The sequence below is a fragment of the Crinia signifera genome, chromosome 2 (genome assembly GCF_055691185.1).
Source record: "Crinia signifera chromosome 2, ASM5569118v1, whole genome shotgun sequence".
Classification (NCBI taxonomy): Eukaryota; Metazoa; Chordata; class Amphibia; order Anura; family Myobatrachidae; genus Crinia; species Crinia signifera.
This window is the reverse complement of record NC_139218.1, coordinates 334,328,541-334,352,377: the sequence shown is the minus strand read 5'-3', so window position 1 is coordinate 334,352,377 and position 23,837 is coordinate 334,328,541. Positions and strand designations below refer to the sequence as shown.

Below are 23,837 nucleotides of genomic sequence, written 5' to 3'. Positions count from 1 at the left end.
TTAAGGGTGGTATCTAATTACCCACAACCACTGATTCGCCCAGTGCTTTCCAATTAGTCCCGATAAGCCGCACATGCTATGGTTTATTAGGGAGTGTGTTTCACCTGCCTCAGGCAGGCAAAGTATAATACATGATGCAGTGGTGCGATCTAATTTGATAGTCCCCAAAAAATAAAGGTGAAACATCATGTTTCTTTGAGGCTAATTGGATACCTCTTAATAGTTATTAAAAAATAGGTCCATAGTCTCTGTCACAAACCAGACGCCAGTCAGTTCATAGATCAATCAGAGACAGGAATATTGGTGTCTGTTCCCACAAATTGTTTTATCTGTCATAGTGACATAAATGGATAGTAATATTTAAATAGTCTCAGAGAATGTTACCACAAGCAGTTTGTCTACAGGTTCCTTTTAGCAATTGGATCCCTCTGTGATGTTGCCCACTTTTAAGGATTCCCTTTGTATGCTGCATATGTTAATGAAGTGGTTGGAAACAGCATTGGCTTAAGGTGGCCATACATCTACAGATCGATTGTCAGATTGGGCTGGTTGGAACAAAAACATGGTAATGGATGAGTGACAGTTTTTGGCAGTTTTCCAGCATTTCAAAGCAAATGGTCAACTGTCATTTACACCGAACGCATTTCACAGTATCAAACAGATTTTTCAAATCTTGAAACATATTTAAACTTCTATTTATGTACCCATTGATGGTGCAATAAATAACAGTACCTTTAAAAGAACATTAGTTATAAATATGAGATTTAGTTCATCTAAACAATTGTGGGCAAATATCTTGAAGTACTTTGTAAATTAAATAGTTACTAGTACATTATTTGTACAATATGGTGTTTGTTTTGTTTCCGGGCAGGCAGCAGCAATGGCTACATCCGCTGGTACAGTTACTGAAGATGCTGTGGAAGATGAGGAAGGGGATGCCAGGATGTCCCAGACATCTTCAGAACTGTCTAAATTGAGTTCTAAGAGTGCAAAAGAAAGAAGGAATCGCAGAAGGAAAAGAAAACAGAAAGAACTGTCTGAAGGGGAGGAGAAAGGAGACAATGAAAAGGTGTATAAATCCGAATCTGAAGATGGTATGAGAAGAAAGGGGTTTTGGTACCCTGACACCAGGCTGGGAAGAAAATTTTCAATCATGGACCAGGTATTGTATTGGGAAATAAAACATACAGTGTTGTACAATAGCTCTTTAGGAAACGGATGCAGAATTGTTTGCTAAACAGGCGTGAATTACTGCAGTTTGCAGTTTACCACCCACATGCAGAACTGTATACATCTTAAAATACATATACAAATACATATACTGTATGTCATATGCCCTTTAGCACCATCACCTATATATATATATATATATATATATATATATATATGTTCAATGTACTAAGCCATGGAAAGCTGTGTGGACATAGATAAAGTACCAACCAACCAGGTTCTAACTAATTTTTCAAATCTAGCCTGTGACATGGCAGTTTTGTACTTTATTAAATAGACCCCTTTATTTTTGTCCTTTCAATTACTCTCCAAGGAGTAGTACAGAGACCATAGTCCTGTAGTCGGTATTCCAGCAAATGGTGTTTGGCTGTGTCATCATGTAGTGAAATGCTTATGGGCTTTCTTTTTGGATCGACTTTATTTTTAAAAATGTCAAGGGTTTTGCTACAGTATGACGGAAATATCCTATTGGCCTACCCACAGTGATTTTTTATTTTATTAGATTTTTGTTTACAACACAGTCCCCAAAAGATAATATTCCATAGTGTCTTCTTAATTTATGATACAGTACACCCTTTTGCATTTATATTTAATTTTCATTGTCTTTGCTATGGGTTTTATTCAGTAACCAGGCTTAAACTGGCCCACAGGGGAACAGCGGAAACCCTGGTGGGCCCCATTTCTTGGGGGCCCACCACCTCTTCTAGGATCAGGTTCCAGACTGTGCACTTGAATTATACATTATACTTATGTTACCTTATGATGCACTGTACTATAGTGTATTTTCTACAGTGCACTGCTGTAATTAATGTGATATGTTATGTATGCACTAACAGTATTTACTATATATACTGTAATTATCAAAGGGCCCAGAAAATGCATTATCTAATAGTTATCCAAGCCTCTGTGGAGGCTGGCCACAGCCCCCTCAGCAGACTGGCCACAGCCCCCTCTGCAGACTGGCCACTGCCCTTAACATGGGCCCCTACCACTGCATTCCTCTGGTGGGCCCTTAATGCCTCAGTCCTACACTGTCAGTTGCAGTCTGTCTTATTTCAGTGTTTTGTTTCAGACTCCTTTTAATTTTAATTTGAAAACTAAAACAGAAAAATCATATAAAATAAATGGCAAAAAGAAAGTAAAAATGAAGGAAAAAATAAAACAACATAAAAAACTAAAGCAATGTCTCTATATTGTATTATCCTTTATCCGTGTTATTGCTCAGGTATTTAAAATGCAATTTGCACTTCTTATTGCAGTCTCTACTCAGCATCCCAGGCTCTCCTTATCTGTCTAGACATAACAGCAAAAGCAGCATCTTCAGTTTTCGAAGAAGTTTTAGAGATCCCGTTTCTGAAAACGAGTTTGCAGACGATGAACATAGTACAGTGGAGGAAAGTGAAGGAAGACGAGACTCCCTATTCATCCCAGTCAGACATAATCGGACAAACAGTTACAACAGTGGCTACAGCCAGGGAAGCCGATCATCCCGCATTTTGCCCAACATGCGAAGAAACGTTAAACGGAGCAGTGCTGTGGATTGCAATGGCGTGGTCTCATTAATTGGTGGTCCGGGTTCCAATATCCCTGGTGGACGTCTTCTGCCTGAGGTGAAAATAGATAAGGCAGCTACCGATGACAGCGTAAGGAAGTATATGAGTAGTTTAGTCTAGGCATGGCGGTCTACCCTTCTGCTTCCTGTATGCCGCCCTCAAACACTCAGTTAGATCCTACCCTGGTGGAATGAGTACTGGTTTTTCCTAACCTTTGCTAACCTTTTTAGAAACCTGTAGAGAATTATTTTTTGTCTTTTTTTTTCTGTTGTGCCTTAAATTAACTTACTTTGCTACTGTATGTCTAACACAGATCCAAAAACATGCTGGAAATTTACATTTGTAGTAACTTACATCTATAGCAATATAAGGTGGTTTCCTTCAGCTTGGTAGCAAAAAATAAAGCACAGGAAAATAATGTTCACATATATATTTAATTCTGTGACAAGGTTTTCAGAATTGCTTTAGGTACTGTACATTTGACACACAGAATTGAAGCAGATATTTTGTGCTTTAAACCAATATGTACTGTACACGAGGATAAATACACAACTGTGATACTGAGGTGCCTCATAGTAGTAGTAGTAGTATGTTTATTTATAAGGCGCCACGAAGTGTCCGCAGTGCCGTACATAGCAAACAAAAAACAAATTACAAGGTAACGTACAGGGTGTGTTGAAAAATACAGTATAAATAGGGGTATAGCTGGTAGAACTAAAATCAGCATCAGTTCAGAAGTAGGTGTCAAAATTGTCGAGCAGACTGAGGATGAAGTAGAGGAAGGGAAGAACAGGACAGGAGCACAGGTGAGGTAAAGAGGTAGGGTGAGTACGTGAGGAAGGAGGGCCCTACTCATAAGAGTTAACATACTAAAAGGAGGTGGGTGGACGAACGAAAAACAATAGGAAAGTAGGAACTGATGGGAACGGAGGCAGGATAGGAGGATCAAAAGAGGTTAGGAGGAGGGATAGGCTAGTCGAAAAAAAGTGGATTTTGAGAGAGCGCTTGAAGGAGGTAAGGGAAGCAGAAAGCCTGATGGGTGGTGGGAGGTTGTTCCAGTGCAGGGGGGCAGCGCGAGAGAAGTCTTGGACACGGGAGTGGGAGGAGGTGATTAGGTGAGAGGTCAGTCGGCGGTCAGCGATGGAGCGAAGAGAACGAGAGGGAGTGTGGATAGAGATCAGTGAAGAGAGGTAAGGAGCAGTGGAGGAGGAGAGAGCCTTTTAGACCCGTCCCTTTCTTCCTGATATTTAACCTCAGCTATCCACTAAATAGCAGGAGTTTATGAGGAAAGATAGCAGTGTTTGCCATGCAGCAGAAGTTTGCACAGGCCAGGGGGAGTAGTTGAGGGTATTAATGGCATATAACGGTCTAGGCATACATGTCTAGTTGGCCATTGCAGTGAGTAAACAAGACTTTGTTTGCATAACAAGAAATTAGATACAGATGTGTTCACATACATCTCTTCTTCATGCAATATAATTAGCATTATACAAAACGCGCAGGCTCCTTGTGACTCGAAAAGTAAGAAATCTCCAGGTTTTTTAAAGCGACAATTATTTACACTGCAAAACAAACTGGTTTTGCCGTCTACTGGATTGCCACTTTAAAAAAAACTGGAGATTTCTTACAATATCTCTCACTTTCTGAATCTCTCATCCTATTCAATTTCACCCAGAATGTTACAGTGGTTTCTTGGAAAAAGACACCTTGTACTGTAGAGTCTAGGAGGGCTGTTTAACGTGAAAGGAGGCTAGATATATGTGGACACATCTGTAAAATGATGGAAAAAGCTCCTATAAAGCTTGTTTCACTTTCGTATTGCAAAAGGTCTGGAAATTGGATGCAACTGAAAATACTAATGATGGTGGTTGCATCTTGCTTTGCTAGAACAGGTGACATGCTAATTGGCAGCTTACTTGGGCGGATTCTTGCACTAGCATTTGAATTAAGTAAAAAAGCATCTGTAGAGAAAAGCTGCGGTACCCGCAGCACATGACTCAGAATCACACCCTATGTAAATACAGGTTGAGTATCCGGTATCCGGACATCCCTTATCCAAATTATTCCAAAAACCGTGGTTTTTGGAATCATTCAAATTTATTTTTTTTTTTAACCCCCTAACCCTCTTTTCATACTTACCAAGTCCCCGGGCGTCCACAGCAGGCCTCCGGCATCTTCTCCAGGGTCTCCAGCGGTCCCAGGAATGCATTGCGCGAGTGTGCGCGCGCGCCGGTGACGTCACCGGTGCGCGCGCACACTCGCGCAATGCATTCCTGGGACTGCTGGAGACCAGGAGAAGATGCCGGAGGCCTGCTGTGGACGCCCGGGGACTGCGCGGACGCCGAGGGACCACCGGACACCATCAGGGGACAGGTAAGTATGGCTACAAAAAAATCGCGGTCCCGAGCATTTCGGATAGGGGATACTCAACCTGTAGTGATTGATTCCAGTACATTCAAAACAGTGTATTAAGCCTCACCAGAAAATTTGCTCACCAGCTAAATGTATCAGCCTTAATTGTAGTTGATCTCTTTATCCTTTAGCTTTAATCCATATACAGTCAAAGGGGTTGAGAACAGAATCCCATTAGTCTGGATCCTGTCAGTCTGATGACCGACAGCAAGATCCTGATGACCAAAATCCTGATAGATGGAGGTAACAATTTTGTGGATCATTGGATGATTAGGTAGACAGCATGATGGTCGACAAGCGACAAGCATTAGGTTGACACCATTAGGTTGACATGCATTACGGTCGACATGCAGGAAGGTCAACATAGGTTAAGTCATGGGTTAGGTCAACAGGGTCATTAGGTCAACACAAGCATTAGGTCAACATGGGGAAGGTCGACATTCAAAAGGTTGACATGGGGTTTAAAAAAAAAAATTGCATAGTCGAAATGGACACTGAAACATAGCACCGCTGCGCTCGCCATGCTTCGGGCACGATTCTTTGCTATGCTCAGCACACTGTTTTATTCTCCCACCACGCCCCAGTGCCTTGATGGCTAACCTTGACACTCCAGATGTTTTTAAACTACACATCCCAGCATGCTCTGCTTCAGTTTGGCTATTTTGGCATGCTAAATCTGAAGCAGTGCATGCTGGGATGTGTAGTTTAAAAACATCTGGAGTGTCAAGGTTAGCCATCAAGGCCCTAGTGGATGGTAGGGCCTGAAATACCGCCTGTTGACTTTTGACTGTCGACCTTCCCCATGTCGACCTAATGCTTGTGTCGACCTAATGACCCTGTCGACCTAACCCATGTCAATCTACAGTCATGTTGACCTTAATGCAGGTTGAGCTTAATGCTTGTCGACCATCTGCTTGTAGACCTAGTGACCATATCCTCCCTAACCTCCCCCTCCTGCAACCTAAACCTAACCGTCCCTATCTGCAGTCTAATCCTAACACCCCCCACCCCCTAATGCCTAGCCCTAACACTCCCCCTCCTGCAACCTAAACCTAACCGTCCCTATCTGCAGTCTAATCCTAACACCCCCCACCCCCTAATGCCTAGCCCTAACCCTCTCCCTCCTGCAACCTAAACCTAACCGTCCCTATCTGCAGTCTAATTCTAGCACCCCCACCCCCTAATGCCTAGCCCTAACCCTCCCCCTCCTGCAACCTAAACCTAACCGTCCCTATCTGCAGTCTAATCCTAACACCCCCCACCCCCTAATGCCTATCCCTAACACTCCCCCTCCTGCAACCTAAACCTAACTGTCCCTATCTGCAGTCTAATTCTAACACCCCCAACGCCTAGCCCTAACACTCCCCCTCCTGCAACCTAAACCTAACCGTCCCTATCTGCAGTCTAATCCTAAAACCCCCACCCCCTAATGCTTAGCCCTAACACTCCCCCTCCTGCAACCTAAACCTAACTGTCCCTATCTGCAGTCTAATTCTAGCACCCCCAATGCCTAGCCCTAACACTCCCCCTCCTGCAACCTAAACCTAACCGTCCCTATCTGCAGTCTAATTCTAGCACCCCCACCCCCCAATGCCTTGCCCTAAAACTCCCCCTCCTTCAACCTAAACCATGGGTCTTCAAACTGCGGCCCTCCAGATGTTGTGAAACTACAAATCCCAGCATGCCTTGCCACAGTTTTGTTATACGGGAGTGTTAAAACTGTGGCAAGGCATGCTGGGATATGTAGTTTCACAACATCTGGAGGGCCACAGTTTGAAGACCTAACCGTCCCTATCTGCAGTCTAATCCTAACACCCCCCACCCCCTAATGCCTAGCCCTAACCCTCCCCCTCCCGCAACCTAAACCTAACCGTCCCTATCTGCAGTCTAATCACCCCCCACCCCCCAATGCCTAGCCCTAACACTCCCCCTCCTGCAACCTAAACCTAACCGTCCCTATCTGCAGTCTAATTCTAGCACCCCCCACCCCCTAATGCTTAGCCCTAACCCTCCCCCTCCCCCTCCCACGACCTAAACCTAATTTGGACCACATCCCATTCAAGAAAGCATTAAAGTATATTTCTAATGTCTTATTCAGCATGATACGAGAATGCACTATCTGTCTATTCCTTTACTGTTTACGTTCAACAGTGATGAGATGCAGATCAAACATTAATTATGTTATTACATTTTCACTGTAAGTTTACATTCCCGGAAAGCCTTTCACAGCAGCTAAATCAGTAAATCACACACTCCTATTCAAAGGTAAACTCCGCAATTTGTGTCATTTTATTCAACTCATGCAAACAGCAATGTATCTCTATAGATCTGTAAATTCCAGTATGCTTTTGCCTCAGAAACCCAAATGATTTTAATGTATCTTTTATCATTTATGTTAAGTTATGTTATCCTTATCCTTTATGGTATACTGTAGCTAGCATGTTAGCCTAATGTAGAACTACTTCAGTTTTCCCTCTAACCTAGCATGGGTACCCTAAATGTAGCATGATGCATGGTCTAAAAAATGTACAACTACAGGTCAAATAGCTAAAAGAAAAAAAATGAAAACAAAAACATACTGTAATTATAGAATAATACCATAACATAACATATAACCTTATCCCAGAGGACAGCACATATAATGAGGCATATGTAGTGGGGTTCTCTTAATTTTTTTTAAAGTGGCAATCATTAACTGGGCATGCTTTTGCCTTTTAAATGATTGCCACTTTAAAGAAAAATTCTGGAATTGGCCGGCATCCTTCACCACCGGCAAACTCAAACGATATTTCAAATGCCTCTTTGGGTGTTGTGGGTTTGGGCAACTCCCCAAGTACCCCAACTACATAAAATGGCACATAGGTGTGCAAAATAATAGATAGATAGATAATAGGTACTTATGTAGTATCTGGGCGTCCGATTTAGAAATCGGGTCGGATCTGTAGCATCGTATTGCATAGCATGCGACCAAATCGTATGCGATGCGATGGTCCCGATTTTTCCATAGGATTTAATGTTAAAATGGTTTGAGTCCATTTTAACATATAATTCAATGGGAAAAAGGGGTCCTTTTCCTTTCCCCACTATCCAAGTGGGCATGGAGTTGGATATAAACCTGTGCCGAGCGTAGCGAGCCACCGAGCCCGAAGCGTGGCGAGCGTAGCGAGCTCCGCGAGGGGACACAGAATACTTTTTAAGAAATCGGATGCGATTCGATGCGATTTTGCCAAAAATCGCGTCGAATCGCATCTGATTGTATGCCTTTAAGGTAAGGCATACAATCAGAAAATTGGCAGCCCAGATACTACATAAGTACCAGATAATACACTACATTAGAGACTACAGCCAATTAAGTGAAAATTTGCACATGCATTAAACCTGGTGTAGCCAACTCCAATCATCAAAAGCTACCAACAGTTAATGGGCCTTATTCTGGTTCACGCCTTCTGGCAAATTCCTTCTTAGATGGACAATGGACACAACTATGTACACTGCGCACTGTGCAGAGAAAGTTAGATTTGGGTGGGGTTTTATTTCAAAGTGAGATCTATATTGCAGTGTAAAAATAAAGCAGTCAGTATTTTCCCTGCACAGAAACAAAATAACCCACCCAAATCTAATTCTCTCTGCACATTTTACATCTGCCCCCCTGCAGTGCACATGGTTTTGTCCATCTAAGAAGGAATTTGCCAGAAGGAGTGAACCAAAATAATGCTGGCCACACATCAAACCAACTTTCCTCCAACCATCCAACTAGTTGCTTGGACGGAATAAAAATATGGTACTTGATGGGAGCAGATGTAATATTTACTGCAGAAATGTGCTCCCAAAATATGGAAAAGGACAAAAACTGTCACTCAGACACAGTACTGTAGTTGAACCTGTTTGATTTAAACAATTTGACTGAATGTTTTTGTCCATTTTCCTGTGTTTGTGAGCACATTTCTGATTGTCCTTTACTCCTATCCAGTACCATATTTTTATTCCATCCAAGCAACTAGTTTGATGATTGGCGTAAAGCTGGTCTGATGTGTGGCCAGCATAAGGCCCAAAGTTTTCCAGATCTCCTCACAGAATCAGTGAAGTGAAGTAATTAGCTCCACATGTGGAACTTTTACAATGTGTAAGGGAGTAATGAGTGCAACTGTGCACCAGCTAGGTGCTCTGGAAATGTGAACTGTTGGTAGCTCTTGAGGACTAGAGTTGGCTACCACTGCATTAAAACTTATTGGAAGAAATGGGCCATTGAATGAATGTCCACATTGATATAAATGGGGTGAAAATGCTGGACACTGTAGTTAATCACTAATGTATGCATGTGGATAGATGCCACTCGCATAAACATCCATTCACAATCTTGGGTGCAGGTGCCAAATCATACGATGGTTGCCAACCATGAAATTATTAGGAAGGTGCACGCAAAACTAAGACACTCTCTGGTGTCTTAGCTCTGCGTGCTCCCTTTACGGAAAGAGGACGTGCAGCTGACATCCGCTGATGAAAGCTGTCCGACCCCGGCATCCGCGTCACTGCCTAATTTCCATGGCAACATCCAGCATTTTCATGGGAACACCTGTGAAACGCAGGGTATTCCTATGGGCGCAGCCCCTCGCCGCTGCCCCACGCCTCCCTCCCACACGGCTAGATGTGAACGGGACGGCGAACTAGCAGTTCGCCATGCCCGCTCGCACCCACCGTATGCACATGCGCAAAAATGCTCAGACAGAAGACATCGCTCCCCTGTTCAAGCGTGCAGGGAGCGAATCAATCAAAATAAGGCCCTAGGACAGATGGGACACATTCATCAAACTACAAAATTTTTCATATGTGACCACGTTATTCCTATAAGATGACAAACATTTTCCGTTTTCTAGAAAAAGAGAAAACGGTATTCCAAAATCAAAGGAGTGATTTTCTTTACTATATTTACTCAATCATATATAGAAACATAGAGTTTGATGGCAGATAAGAACGTCTTGGCCTATCTGGTCTGCCTCTTTTTTATATTTTTCGGTATAATCTCAACTCTTTTTGATACTTAGTTTTTAGAAAGCATAGTCATTTGCCTTTCCCAAGCATAGTACTCCTATTTTTATTTCACTCTACTAGTGTAGATGGCAGTATGTAATAAAATAAAAAACTAATTAAAATGTAAAAAAATTATATTTACCGTTAATTTTAATTAAAAAAATTAAGTAATGTTATTTGAAGTAAGATACTGTACATAAGAGAACGTTTCAGGTTACTTATTATGCTCGTGTTGCTGTAGTGCATTGGTATTCAACCTGTGGCCCTCCAGATGTTGTGAAACTACATGTTCCAACATGCATTACCACATTTTTTCCTATAAGAGCATGCCAAAACTGTCAGGGAATGCTGGGAAATGTAGTTCCACAACATCTGGAGGGCCACAGGTTGAAGACTTGTGCTGTAGTGTAACATAAATAAGTGTTCAAGTACTATTCAGTAGGACTTCATATTAAAGTGAATCTACACCTTCAACTGAAACAGATTTAGGGAGGTATTCAATCTGGGATACCGACTGTCAGAACATCTCGACAGCCGGAACGTCCAATCCAACAGTAACATAACATTCAGGATTTATAATTTGAAACTGACGAAAGTTGAAAAGTCAGTGGATCTGCGAAAATGACCACAGATTGTTGAAAAACAACCGTGGATTTGATAATCCGCGTCTGTTTTGAACAAAACAGATATGACTTTAAAAAAATGTCGGATCTGACTGCCTTCAATGCTGTCGGAAACATCAGCATTGAATAGGTAAGTGCTGCTATTTCCGTATAAAAGTGTAAATTGAGACTCCCTTTCCCTCTCATGTAACACAGTGCATTATTTTGTAGCATACAACAGAAGTGGAGATTAAGAAGAGACTTTCTGGATCTCTCCGGGTGTCCATGGACCAGCTGAATGCATTATTCTCAAAGAAGAACAGAACCAACAGTGTTTTGAGTGTTCTCACACAGACCCTTGTAGAAGGTACAGCACACTTGTTTGTTCTTTTTATGTAGCCTCTGGTGGCCATTGGTATTATTTTTATTTAATATCAGTTATTTATATATAGTGCACACATATTCCACATTACTTTGTGATATTATTAAGTACAGATGAAGCCTTCTTCATCTGTTGCCAGTGCCCGCCAGATCCCCTTCACTGGGGAGCGCCGGTGATGGGGACTGGGACGCGCGTGCCCCAGTATCACGGCGGCTGGGCAGCGTCTCCCTTCCCATCTTCGCTTCAGGGAGACGCTGCCCAGTTCGGGAGGGGGGGTTCGGGCGGCGAGAGGGACCAGCGGCGACGGCGGCGGGGACCGGCGACGGGGACCGGCAGCAGGCTCCGTTGCCACAGGGTGCGCGAACGTCTCATGCACGAGCGCCCCTGGCGACAGCCGGCTGCTGGTGGCTGCTACAAAGATGTAGCAGGCTTTTTTTTTTAATATATTTTATATTGTATTCCCTGATCTGGCATGTACTCTATTTTCACGAATAGTTTAAAAAAAGATATACTATACAGTGTATATATATATATATATATATATATATATATACACACTGGAAGAAAGGGCACTCAGGGACTCTCAGTAAGGTGAAAGTGGACTGGTTTAATCAGTCATACAGCGCCAATGTTTCGGGGTCTCCCCCTTCGTCAGGACAGGTATATGGTATGCCGCCCTCTGAAACTGCGCCATGGTATCATAGATCCCCGGTTCCCTATGCATAAAAAGATAATGAATTCTGCCATTTTGGAGTAGCCCGACATGAAAAAATATGCAGAAAAAAAAAATTACTATCTGCATATCATATTTCCATAAATTACATAGACATACTTAAATGCTAAAATATGGAGAATATAGGACATATTAAAACACCACTTAAAAATATCTTCATAAAAAACGCCTCATTTGGAATTCAACGTTTAACCCCTTGGATTCTAATGTTTTCATCATATATAGATGGAGCCCCTCTCTTTTATTGTTAGCGCTCGCCAGATCCTCCCCGCTGGCGAGCGGTGGCAGAGAGGGACTCCATCAGACTGGGACTCGCGTGCGTCTCACACACGCGCGCACCCCAGTCACTGGGCGGTGTGACCCTGCCCGTCTACGCTTGAGGGAGACGGGCAGGTTCGCGGGGGGTGGGGGTCAGGGAGGCGGTGGGGACAGGCACAGGAGGCGGCGGGGAGCTCCGTGGGAACGGGCTGCGCGAGAGTCTCGTGCCCCCTTCAGGCAGCTGGCGAATGGATTGAAGCGAGCCCCTGCAAGCATGAGCCGCGCACCATCTGTAGACGTTCTTCATTTCCATTCCAATTAGAATTGATGCCACAAAAAGAGACCAGGGGGGGAAATTTACTATGATGGGAATAAGACTTCACATGTGATGTTGCTATGGGCAACCAATCAGATCCTGTCTACTATCTTCTAGAGGGTGTTAAATAAATAAGAAGTAGCGTCTGATTGGTTGCCCATAGCAACATCACATGTGGTCTTATTCCCATCTTAGTAAATTTCCCCCCAAATGTTTAATCTTACCCCCATGGGTCTTCTTATAGCTACAGCGACACATTTTGGATCTCAAGTCCCTTCTTAATAGAACCCACATTCTCTGCCCAACTTATGTTTAGCATTTGAGTGGTGCGGCCTATATATTGCTTTTTGCAACTACATTCTAATAAATATATGCAGAATTTGGAGTTACAAGTTATGAATTCCTTCATTTTAAAGATTTTGTTAGTCTGCATAGATTTATTCTTTACCTTTGATCTGTGCTCTTGCAAGTCTAAAGGTGGCCATACACATGCAGATTTATCTTCAGATCTGGCTGGTTGGAACAAAAACATGGTTATGGATGAGAGCAAATGACAGTTGACCATTAGCTTGGAAATGCTGGAAACTGACAAACTGTCACTCATCCATAACCATGTTTTTGTTCCAACCAGCCAGATCTGAAGATAAATCTTACAAGTGTATGGGCACCTTTAAGGTGCCCACACACTAGAACGATTTTTGGGCCGATTGGCCGATTTCCGATAAATCGGCTGATATATCGACCGATGTTTACCGATAACCGGTCGAAAATCGGCCGATTTTGGTCCGATGCGCACTCCCGTGGATCTTTAGCTGAATCTTCTGATCTGATCAGGCTGCAAGAGCTGCATTTATAGAAACCCTTTTAATAACATTAGGTGGTATCAGTGTATTGATTGCACTTCTGACCAACCTAATCATGATGATATCAGCCCTTCTTTTCAGTGTGCTCTTTGAGAAGTGGAAAAAAAATCTTCCAATGCTTTTTAGGATACCGTCAATTTGTTTATAGTTGGAGTTAAATTTTGTAAGGAACGGTAATGAACAGTACCCCTAATTCTCTTTTTTTCAGTACTGTTTTACTGCAAATAGCTACAGACCTTTCCATCTCCATGACTTTTCATTTCGCATCATTGATAATGTTTAGGTCATATCCTTTTGCCTGGAGTCTCTGCTTGTACGTATTCCAATTCCATGCAAATCCTCCGTATTCACAGAAACTTACTCTGCAGAATACTACGTATCCAATTGTGGTGATGGTTGCTAATGTAATCTATAACAGAGTTGCATTATGTTTTATTTACAAAATTCTTAGTTTTCAATTTTCCTTCATCAACATAGATCATATGGTCCAAAGACTCCACACTTTCTCTACTAATATTATATGTTAGCTTGATATTATTTGAATTATTGTTTAAGTGCTCACAAAACTCCTCCATATCATCGGGGTTACCCTTGCAAATGAAGATATATAATCTATATATCTATGCCATGACACCAGACTGGCACCAAAGTGGTGGCCAGACCAAACTGAGCTGGCCTCCCACCAAACCATAAATAAATTGGCTTAGCTTGGCGCCAGTCTTGTGCCCAAGACCATGCCTGAATTCTGCGGTAGGACGTAAGGGCTGGATTATGGAAAGAAGACATACCTTACGCTGTATACTCACACAATGCGGCTGTTATCTTTCATTACACCAGCTATTTGCTCACTAGAGAAGGTTACAGAATCATCAGGCAATTTTAAAGTATGTGCAACCATAGAAGGATATTTTCCTACCGATAATCTAGTAAGAAGCCTGCCTGCCTTATTACTAGGGTGGCCAATCCTGGGATCGGAATCGGCGGGATCCCGGGATTTGGCGCCCAAAACACCGGGATTTCAATCCCGGGATTGGAGATTGCCATGCACAGTCTAATGCCGGGCAGCGTCTGAGCACACGCTCAGACTCTGCCCGGCTTCTCCCATACCCGGAGAGCACTGCGCAGCGTGACCTCTCAGCGTGACATCAGAGGTCACTCCCACCCACAGCAAGCGACACTGCAGAGTCCGCAGTCCCGCTCCCCATGGCTCCCGGACTACGAAGGCGCACTCCAGCCCGCCCACCTAGCCAGCAAACAACAACCCGGGGTCTTGGCAGTATGAAACTGCCCACCCACCCAGCAACCCGGCCACAAAAGTAAGCAAATGCGGGGCGGCCAGGGTGGTTTTTTTATTAGGAAAGTCAATCCCGGGAATCCCGGGATTGAGCATTTTTCAATCCCGAATCCCGGGATTGAAAAAATGCCCCGGGATTGGCTTCCCTACTTATTACCGAATTTATCAAATCTATAATCTTACTAAAAGAGTAAATAGAGCCTCATAATGTGTCTTAGCTGTAGGGTAAATGAAGAAACAACCTCAGAGTAATAGGTAAAGAGAAGTAGCAGCAGCAGATTGATGATTATGAAAAGCATCAGTTAAGAGGTGTTGTGCTTTTAGGTAATTGACAATTTTTTTTTTTTTTTCTGGGAAGTAACATGAGAATAATGCTGCTCCAGTACGCTATCCAGAGCACAAACGGGACTTCTTCAGAAGAAGGAATTCCTCAATCTATTTTCTTCCCAAGCTTACTCCACCTTGTTTTAGAATTTGTATGTGGGAAAAATTATCCACTTCCTTATGAAAGTCAAACCACAGAAGAGACATTAAAGTTTATATGACTACTTTCGAGCCTCTGGGAAGAACAGGGGCAGACATTAACACCATCCCATGGACAGCAGTTATCAAAAACATTATGAAAATAAATGTATTAAAGCATCAACGACCACCAGAGGCCAGACTGGTATTTTAACGTATTGAAGATAGAAATTCCAATATATTCTACCAGGAAAGGTAACAGTGTTCACCTGAGGCAGTCTAAGAGGCTTCATTGTGCAAGTAATTCTGGTACTGAAGTAGGACTACTCATGGCTGTTCACACGACTGTATACACTGTGCTCACTCTATCATTAATTCCCTACAGACATCTGTAGAGATGTAAGGGTATTATGGATAAAATCAAACAATGCCGCTCCCTTTACAGATCCCAGAATACCTATTACTCTGAGGTTGTTTCTTCTTGGCCTATAGTCAAGGTCATCTAGCTTGTTCCATATATCATCATGGGATCTTTCTTGCTTGGCATGATGTTTTTTTCAGTTGAGATACAGTACTGTATATTAGAAAACAGTTCATCCACTCTAGGCTCAGTGTCCTAACTGCATGCTCTTTGTGAGCCGTGAGAGCTGATTAGTTATGCAGGTAGTTTGTGCAGGCAGCAGGGAGCCAGTAGCTTCCCTAATAGCTTTAATCATGCCTCCATATATGTCAGGGGCTCCTAGTAGCTGATATAAGGGTAGAGGATCAATGGTGGAACTGCCTGGGCATGTCTCTTGCTGGTCCTAGCCTGCAGCAGCCTGGTCAGGAGAGGAGGAGGCATTTTTGGTGGTGAGTTCAAAAAGAGATGTGCTTATCTCAAATTGCACAAGCTGTTCCAAAATGGATGGCCACTGGTAAATAATCAAACTCCGGCAATAGTGCATCCTAAACTGTTTTGCCTACTTTGCCCTAACACTGAAGGCTTTATCTTGCTTTTTTCGCCATGGTATAAACACTTTTCATCTGTTAAGTAAAATAAGTTAGGCAGAGAACAGACAGAGAGAGGACCAGCGACGCAGGGATGAGAGAGGGGTCAGGTAGAGAGAGGGTGGGAGAGGGGGGTTAGGCAGAGACAGACAGAGGTGGGAGAGAGAGCGTGTTAAGACAGTGAGCGATAGAGAGAGAGGGGGGCCAGGCAGAGGGAAAGAGAGGTGTGAGGGGGGGGGGGGTAGGCAAAGAGAAGATAGGGTACTCTTTACCTAGAACGGCGCCCGCGATTGGAATCGCGGGCGTCGGGGGTAAAAAATCGCGGCCATCGCGGGTACATTAAAAACGGGTGCGACGCGATGCCCGCGATTTTCCCATAGGGATCAATGTTAAAACGGTGATTGGACGCGATTTTACTGTTAAATGCCTCAATGCCCGCGATTTGGCCATAGGAAACAATGTTAAATGGGCCACAGAGCCCTAATAGTGCCCTTGAACTCTGAAATGGCCCCCACAATTGTTAACGCCACCCCACGATCAACGTGAACCCGAAGCGTGGCGAGCGCCGGCGGTACGCGTCCTCCGACCTTTTCATACCCCCACTATCCACGTCGGCGTGGAGTTGAGAATAGAATAGTGTGGCGAGCGCAGCGAGCCACTGAGCCCGAAGCGTGGCGAGCGGACGCGGATACCTTCACAGGTAAACGCGTCCCTTCGCGGGCTTCACAGGTGTCCGCGTCGCCATGGACACCTGGGAAGCCCGCGAGGGGACGCGTATAACTGTGAAGGTATCCGCGTCCCCTCGCAGGGCTCGCTGCGCTCGCCACGCTTCGGGCTCGGTGGCTCGCTGCGCTCGCCACACTATTCTATTCTCAACTCCACGCCGACGTGGATAGTGTGGGTATGAAAAGGTTGTAGGACGCGTACCGCCGCCCCTCGCGGGCTCGCTGCGCTCGCCACGCTTCGGGTTGACGTTGATCGTGGGGTGGCGTTAACAATTGTGGGGGCCATTTCAGACTTCACGGTGACTATTTGGGCTCTGTGGCCCATTTAACATTGTTTCCTATGTAAAAATCGCGGCCATTGAGGCATTGAACACTAAAATCGCGTCCAATCTGACTTTTAACATTGGTCCCTATGGGAAATCGCGGCCATCGCACCCGATTTTTAGTGCACACGATGGTCGCGATGGTCGCGATGGGCGCCGTTCTAGGTAAAGAGTACCAAAGATAGTGAGGGGTGTCAGGCAGAGAGTGTGGGGGGGTCAGGCAGGAAGATAGAGGGGAGAGAGCGGTGTTAGGCATATAGAGAGGTAACAGAGAGGGGGTAAGGCAGAGAGTATGGGTGAGAGAGTGGGGTGTCAGGCAGTTAATCAGCGCATGCTGAAGTTACCTGCTGGGAGAGGGTATATCAGTGAGTATACTACTGCAAGACCCCCCGTCAGCAGCTGCAGGATGAGTGAGTGGCAAAACTCCCTGTGTTTCCAGCGCTCAATCTGTGTGCAGCTGAATGGGCCTTAAAGGCCTTCTGCCCACTCCTGTACTGCAGTCTGCACGCCGTCCTTTTCTCCAACCGCAGGCTGCAAATCCAAATTCTACTGGACAATCGCTGGCAGTACAGCTCTGCAGTGCCAATGGCTGTCTATCACTGAGAGGACCAGTGGAGCAGAGATGAACGCTGGGTGCCCACCACCGCCAAAGGCAGGGATAAGAGCTGGGCGCCCGGCAGGGAAAGGACCAGCGGCACAGTGATGAGGGACTGCCAGGGATGGGAGCAGGGTGCCCGGCAGAGGCAGGGAGAGCACCAGCGATGGTGACCAATGGGGGCATCAGCCTGGAGGGGATTGGAGCGGCAGGCTGAGGGCGAGTGACTGGGAGAGACATGATCAGCGGCACCACACAGGACACCTATACAGAGCAACTTAAGTGTGGCTTGCACTCCCCCGCCTCTGCATCTCCGCACTTCTGAGTCAGTGAGAAGAAGTACCTGTATGCCATACCTCCACATACCGGCCCACTTCGACCACTGCTCCTAGCCTATAAGCCCTCAACACAGCCCTATACGATCAGTCTTGTAAGGTATACAAAAGAGACTGCTGTATGTGCTATTTGGTACTATCTCTTTCCAAGCTTAGGTAAATATTATGTTTTGGTGGAGCAGATCTCATTTGACATTGCCCCAGTGATTTGTTTTATATCTGGTCTTTTTCATAGGTTTTTTTTATGCATATTATCTCTTTTTTTTTTCTTTTTTTTTTGGTCTTCTCTGTAGAACTGGAGGAATCTCAGAAGAAGTGTCCACCTTGGTGGTACAAGTTTGCAGACACATATTTGATATGGACGTGCTGTCCCTTTTGGGTAAAGTTCAAGACAATAGTAAACCTGATTGTAATGGATCCCTTTGTGGACTTAGCCATAACCATTTGCATTGTCCTCAACACTTTATTCATGGCTATGGAACACTACCCAATGACAGAAGAATTTGAAGGCATATTAATTGTGGGAAATCTGGTAAGACTGTTGCTGAAACTACAGTAATAAAAAATTTAAATATGCGTAGGTAAATGCTGAATGGTCTAATTAGAAAATGTTCTGACACTTTCTAAGTCAATTCCAAATGATCCTGCTATTTTATTTTTGTGATTATGCTAAAAAAATGAAAGCTTTGACTACTAATATATTAGTAAAATAGTAGTGTGCTCTCAATACTGAATACCTAATCAAAGTGTAAATAAATGAATTAATATACTATTCTGAAACTGTTGATGTGTGACCAGTGATCTAAAAGGCAGATCACACACAAACATAATTTGATGGCAGATAAGAACCACTTGGTTCATATAATCTGCCCCTTTAACCATATTGTTAGCTCAAACCCTAATTTGAGCCTTATGCTTATGTTTAAATTTCTCTACTGTCTTACCATTTACCACCTCGGATGGAAGGCTATTCAACCTAACCACTACCCTTTCTGTGAAGTATTATTTCTTCAAGTTCCTCTTAACCTCCTCTAGTGTCAATGCATGTCCTACTAGCTGCCTATTCCCGGACATTGTATAGTCCGTGAACCGACCCCTTCAGACTCTGGTTTTAAGTACCGATCTGTCCAGAGTAATACCGGATGGGTGGTGGTAACCCCTACATGTAAGGCTAATGATAAATTATATTTTAAAAAAAAAACTATAAAATTATTAGATGGTTATGGAATGCTGTCGGGGAGATGTTTCAAATCTTCTGAAGAAGACAAATAGAGAAGTTGTCCAAAGCAAATACTCAAGTTCCAGCTATCACATTGTTGAATTTACTTGATAAATTATACAGTATCTGAATGCTTTTAGTTTTGATAAATCTCCCCCACATTTACAGTACCGATATGGATTTAGAACAAAGGTTAACTACGGATGATTAAAATACTATGGGGCAGATTTATTAAGCTTGGAGAAGAGATAAACTGGAGATAAAGCGGAGAAAAGGTAAAAGGAGATAAAGCACAGCCAATCAGCTGTGTTTGAAAAAGACAGTTGGGAGTTGATTGGCTGGTGCTTTATCTCCTTTTACCTTTTCTCCGCTTTATCTCCAGTTTATCTCTTTTCCAAGCTTAATAAATCTGCCCCAGTACTGTATGTTCTTTGGGCTTTGATGCCAGTTTAGGTTACCAGATATTTCTAGGTTCACACCTCTCACTGAGCTTGAGTGTTCTGCTTATGAAATGCCAAAATAAAATATAAATTATGAATTTGAAATTAGTATGGCTAAAATGTATATAAACCTCTGCTATGCTATTGAAGAATTACCTAGTACATTTTCTAATCATGTATAACATAATATATATTTCTTTGCCTTACAGGTTTTTACCGGCATTTTTACAGCAGAGATGTTTTTAAAACTTGTAGCAATGGATCCGTACTATTACTTTCAGGAAGGCTGGAACATATTTGACAGCTTTATAGTGTCTCTCAGTTTAATGGAGTTGGGTCTTCAGGATGTGGAAGGACTTTCAGTGCTGCGTTCCTTTCGATTGGTATATTGCACTAATGTTTACTTTTCACATTACTCCTAGATTTTTAGAATATCTATTTCTCCCATAAGCAAATTGTGCCCTATAGTAGTTTAGTTTGGTTATTATGGTCAATCATCTCTATTCTTCAGGTTCCTCAAGAGTCCACATTTTTCTTAATGGGGATAGGTGTAATAATTAATGTTCAACGTGTCCACTAGACCAGAGTATTAAAATCTTGATTTATAAGTTCATCGGGCACCTATACATATTTTATAGCTAGTAAAAATGGCATACCAATTCCTAAATCCAGTATTGGTTAGAGGACATCCCACCTGTCCACAGCTTCTTCTTACTTTATGCTGTTGTGCTTTTCTGCAGAGCATAATACTGAAATTTCTGCCCGGAATTGCTTACTTCCGTATCATGTGACCACATCGGCATAGTACAGTACCGAGAGGTCTTACAGCACCTTCAACTTACATGGGAACGGAGAAGGAAGGATGTTTATTCATAATGATGGTCTCCCTACTTCCTCCGCAGGGTTGAGCTGTTAGATTCCTGATTACGTAATTAAAGCTGGATAATTCAATTTCAAACAGGGCCGTACTAGTTCTTAGATAAATACTGGTTGTTATTGGTACTCCTAGTGAGTGGTGGATGGATGGTTTGGGAAGTGCTTTATGTGGAGTCTGGGGCACATGAATAATATGAGGGGTCAATTTGACGATGAGGGCTGTTTAGTTAAATACTTTTCTGGGTAAGTAGACATGGAATTTGGGGGATGTTTGGGATGAGAATTCTTTTTTGGACTACCATACATGTTATGTCAAATACATTGTTTTGGCTTAATAAAATCAAAGTAATGTGTTGGTGTGTCCCTTTTGAAGTAAAGTTACCCACACATTGTGCCCTTGAAATGCACCAAGTTGCCCGTCACCGCTTTAGCCTATGAAAAATAAGAATTTAGGGAGGCCCGGGTTGCTCTCTCCCAAGACCTCTGTCTCCTACTTGATGCCCCAGATCTCTGCAGTAAACCCCACAGTGCTCTCAAAGGAGCTGAGCAGAGAGCCTTATCTTACCAGAGCATACAGGATGCATTGGCTGCAAGCTCCGGATTGAATGCATCACTTGGCCCTTTAACCACATTTTGCTATAGGGTCAGATAATGCATGGTTCCCCCACTGCTTAGTAAGAGTCCACTTACTGTATATCTCCCCTTTTTGTAATATGGGGGCATACTGTATGTAATAGGGTATAAGTTTGCCAGAGATGCCAGTCTCAGACAAATTTTAAAAGCGGCAATCATAAAATTCAAAATCAGGTTGGTTTTGCCATGTACTGTAAATGAATGCCGCTTTAAATTACGATCCAAGATTGGCCAACATCCCGCACCTCCAGCAATTTTGGACTGCATTACACGTGCCCCATGATTTGTAAATAATTGACAGAAAAGCAAATCTATGACAGGATCTTTTATAAACAACTAAAATTTTCAGAAGGAAAAATATCTACTAAAGTAAGCAAAGCATCTTGTCAAACGGGCGATAGATAGAGCAGCCATAAATTATATGATTTATCAAACATATCGGCACTAGGCAAAGAAAGTCTGCAAGACTGAAGGCTCTGAGATAAATTACTTTTTTGGTGACATAAAATCTTATTACCCTTATATGAGTGCCTATTGTACTTATTAGGTAACTGTAAGGAATCTGTTACATCATTGTAAAAAATTAAAGGGACCCACTGTGCAGGCGCAAAACCCTGCAGAACAGGTCTTGTGATGTTAAATCATACTGTGACATTTGGGGTGCAGCAATCAAAACGGGGGGGGGGGGGGTGTCACCCCATTTTGAAGGCATGACAGCTCCAGGATCCAATGTCCAGCCTGAGTACGCTTGAGCTTATGCAGACTGGCCTATGCCTATAACCACTACATATTGAGAGCAATGGTCTTGATAATGATCCGAAGATGCGTCCTGAGCACCCAGATCCTCACTAATGCGAACAGCATCTCCTACAGACTTCTCCTGCTGCATTAGATTTGTAATGACATGGAATTCCATAGCCGCTTCCTTGCAACTTTGCATTTCCTTACAAACATGAATCAGGCCCAATGTGAGCTAAAATAGGACCAATAATAATAGTCAGATAGTTTTGTCATGAATCATAGCATGCATATATATATCATTAATTAAAAGTGAATATTGTGTTTAACCAACAGCTGAGAGTCTTCAAGCTAGCCAAGTCCTGGCCTACACTAAACATGCTGATCAAAATCATCGGGAACTCTGTCGGTGCTCTGGGTAACCTGACTGTGGTGCTTGCCATCATTGTTTTCATCTTTGCTGTGGTGGGAATGCAGTTATTTGGAAAGAATTACAAAGACTGTGTCTGCAAGATAAACCCAGACTGCGTGCTGCCACGTTGGCACATGCATGATTTTTTTCATTCCTTCCTTATTGTTTTTCGAGTGTTGTGTGGAGAATGGATTGAAACCATGTGGGACTGCATGGAGGTCGCAGGACAGGCAATGTGTCTGGTTGTCTTCATGATGGTGATGGTCATTGGTAACTTAGTGGTTAGTATATCTATTCCTATCATGTACTTATTTATGTATTACATTTTGCCCACATCAGAGGAAGCCTCGGTGATATTATTGGTTGCTCAGATGTACCATAAGGATATTTATGTGTGTAAGCTTCCTTCTCTTGATTGTCAGGTCAGCTCTCTACAAAGTGCCTCCAATGTGTTATTACGCAATTTTAATTGTGACATTCCTGAATAATGGGAGATTTTTTGAAGCTAGGACAGCGATATAGTGGATAGAGAAGAGGTACCAACCAATCAGCTTTTATCTATCATTTTTTAATCACAGTCTGTAAAATAACAATTAGAAGCTGATTGGAGAGCACTTCATCTCCACGTTATCTTATTCCAACCTTTGATACATTTCCCCCATAGAAAGTTTGTATGGTTCCTAGTGGTATATCTGTATCACCCATACAGATCTGCCACTGGGTACAGTACCATACACACTGTCTACGGGGGAAATGTATCAAAGCTACATTTCTTGTGTCTGGTGCTCAGGTGTCTGGTGTTCATCGGTGTGTGAGTCAAAGCGGGTCCAGATCACCCAATTTGCACTTATTACAATGTCTGATCCGACAGTCCCTCACACCAGTTCTGGTGATTTCTTCAGAAATATCAAACTGGCAATATAGGGCCAACAACCTTATTTCCATATACAATGTGTTACTGTATGTGACAAAGGGGGTAATTCTGGTTGGATCGCTCCCACACGCGTTCACACGGGGGAGTGATGTTTAGCGCCTGTGCATGTGCATTTATGCATATGTGCAGATGTTTGGTGCAAGTGTGCGCTGGCGAACTGCTTGTTTGCCATCCCATTCACAACTAGCAGTGCAAGCGGAGGAGCGATGTGGAGGGGGTGGTGGGCTCTGTCGGAAGGGGACACGCGAGGGTCTCCTGTGCGAACGTACCCTTCTGGCGGGGGCTGGAGGTTGGCGATCTGACCGCCAGATCCGGTTCGATGATGCCGGCTACATCTGTATGGGTGACCGGTATAACGTTGGATCCAGATGTTTTGCTCAACTTAGCCAATGTAATGGGAGTTGAGTTTGTAACCTGGATAGAAAACAGGTCGATACATCTTTAAATCAGAAATGTTTAAATCAATGTACAAGTACAAAATTACAAC

General features: G+C 43.3%; 1 protein-coding gene across 8 annotated transcripts in view; it reads left to right on the top strand.

The window, feature by feature from the left end:
- SCN8A (sodium voltage-gated channel alpha subunit 8) overlaps window positions 1–23,837 on the top strand; it is a 192,284-nt gene that overhangs the window by 120,992 nt on the left and 47,455 nt on the right. For 4 of the 8 annotated variants that reach the window (XM_083169477.1, XM_083169473.1, XM_083169475.1 and 1 more), the window contains exons 11-16: window positions 872–1,162; window positions 2,490–2,840; window positions 11,057–11,192; window positions 18,392–18,630; window positions 19,967–20,140; window positions 22,341–22,697. In XM_083169477.1, the coding sequence (XP_083025603.1) occupies window positions 872–1,162; window positions 2,490–2,840; window positions 11,057–11,192; window positions 18,392–18,630; window positions 19,967–20,140; window positions 22,341–22,697 (1,548 nt within the window). Of the gene's footprint in view, window positions 1–871; window positions 1,163–2,489; window positions 2,874–11,056; window positions 11,193–18,391; window positions 18,631–19,966; window positions 20,141–22,340; window positions 22,698–23,837 lie in introns of all 8 variants that reach the window. The other 4 variants (XM_083169471.1, XM_083169474.1, XM_083169469.1 and 1 more) reach the window with 1 other exon arrangement.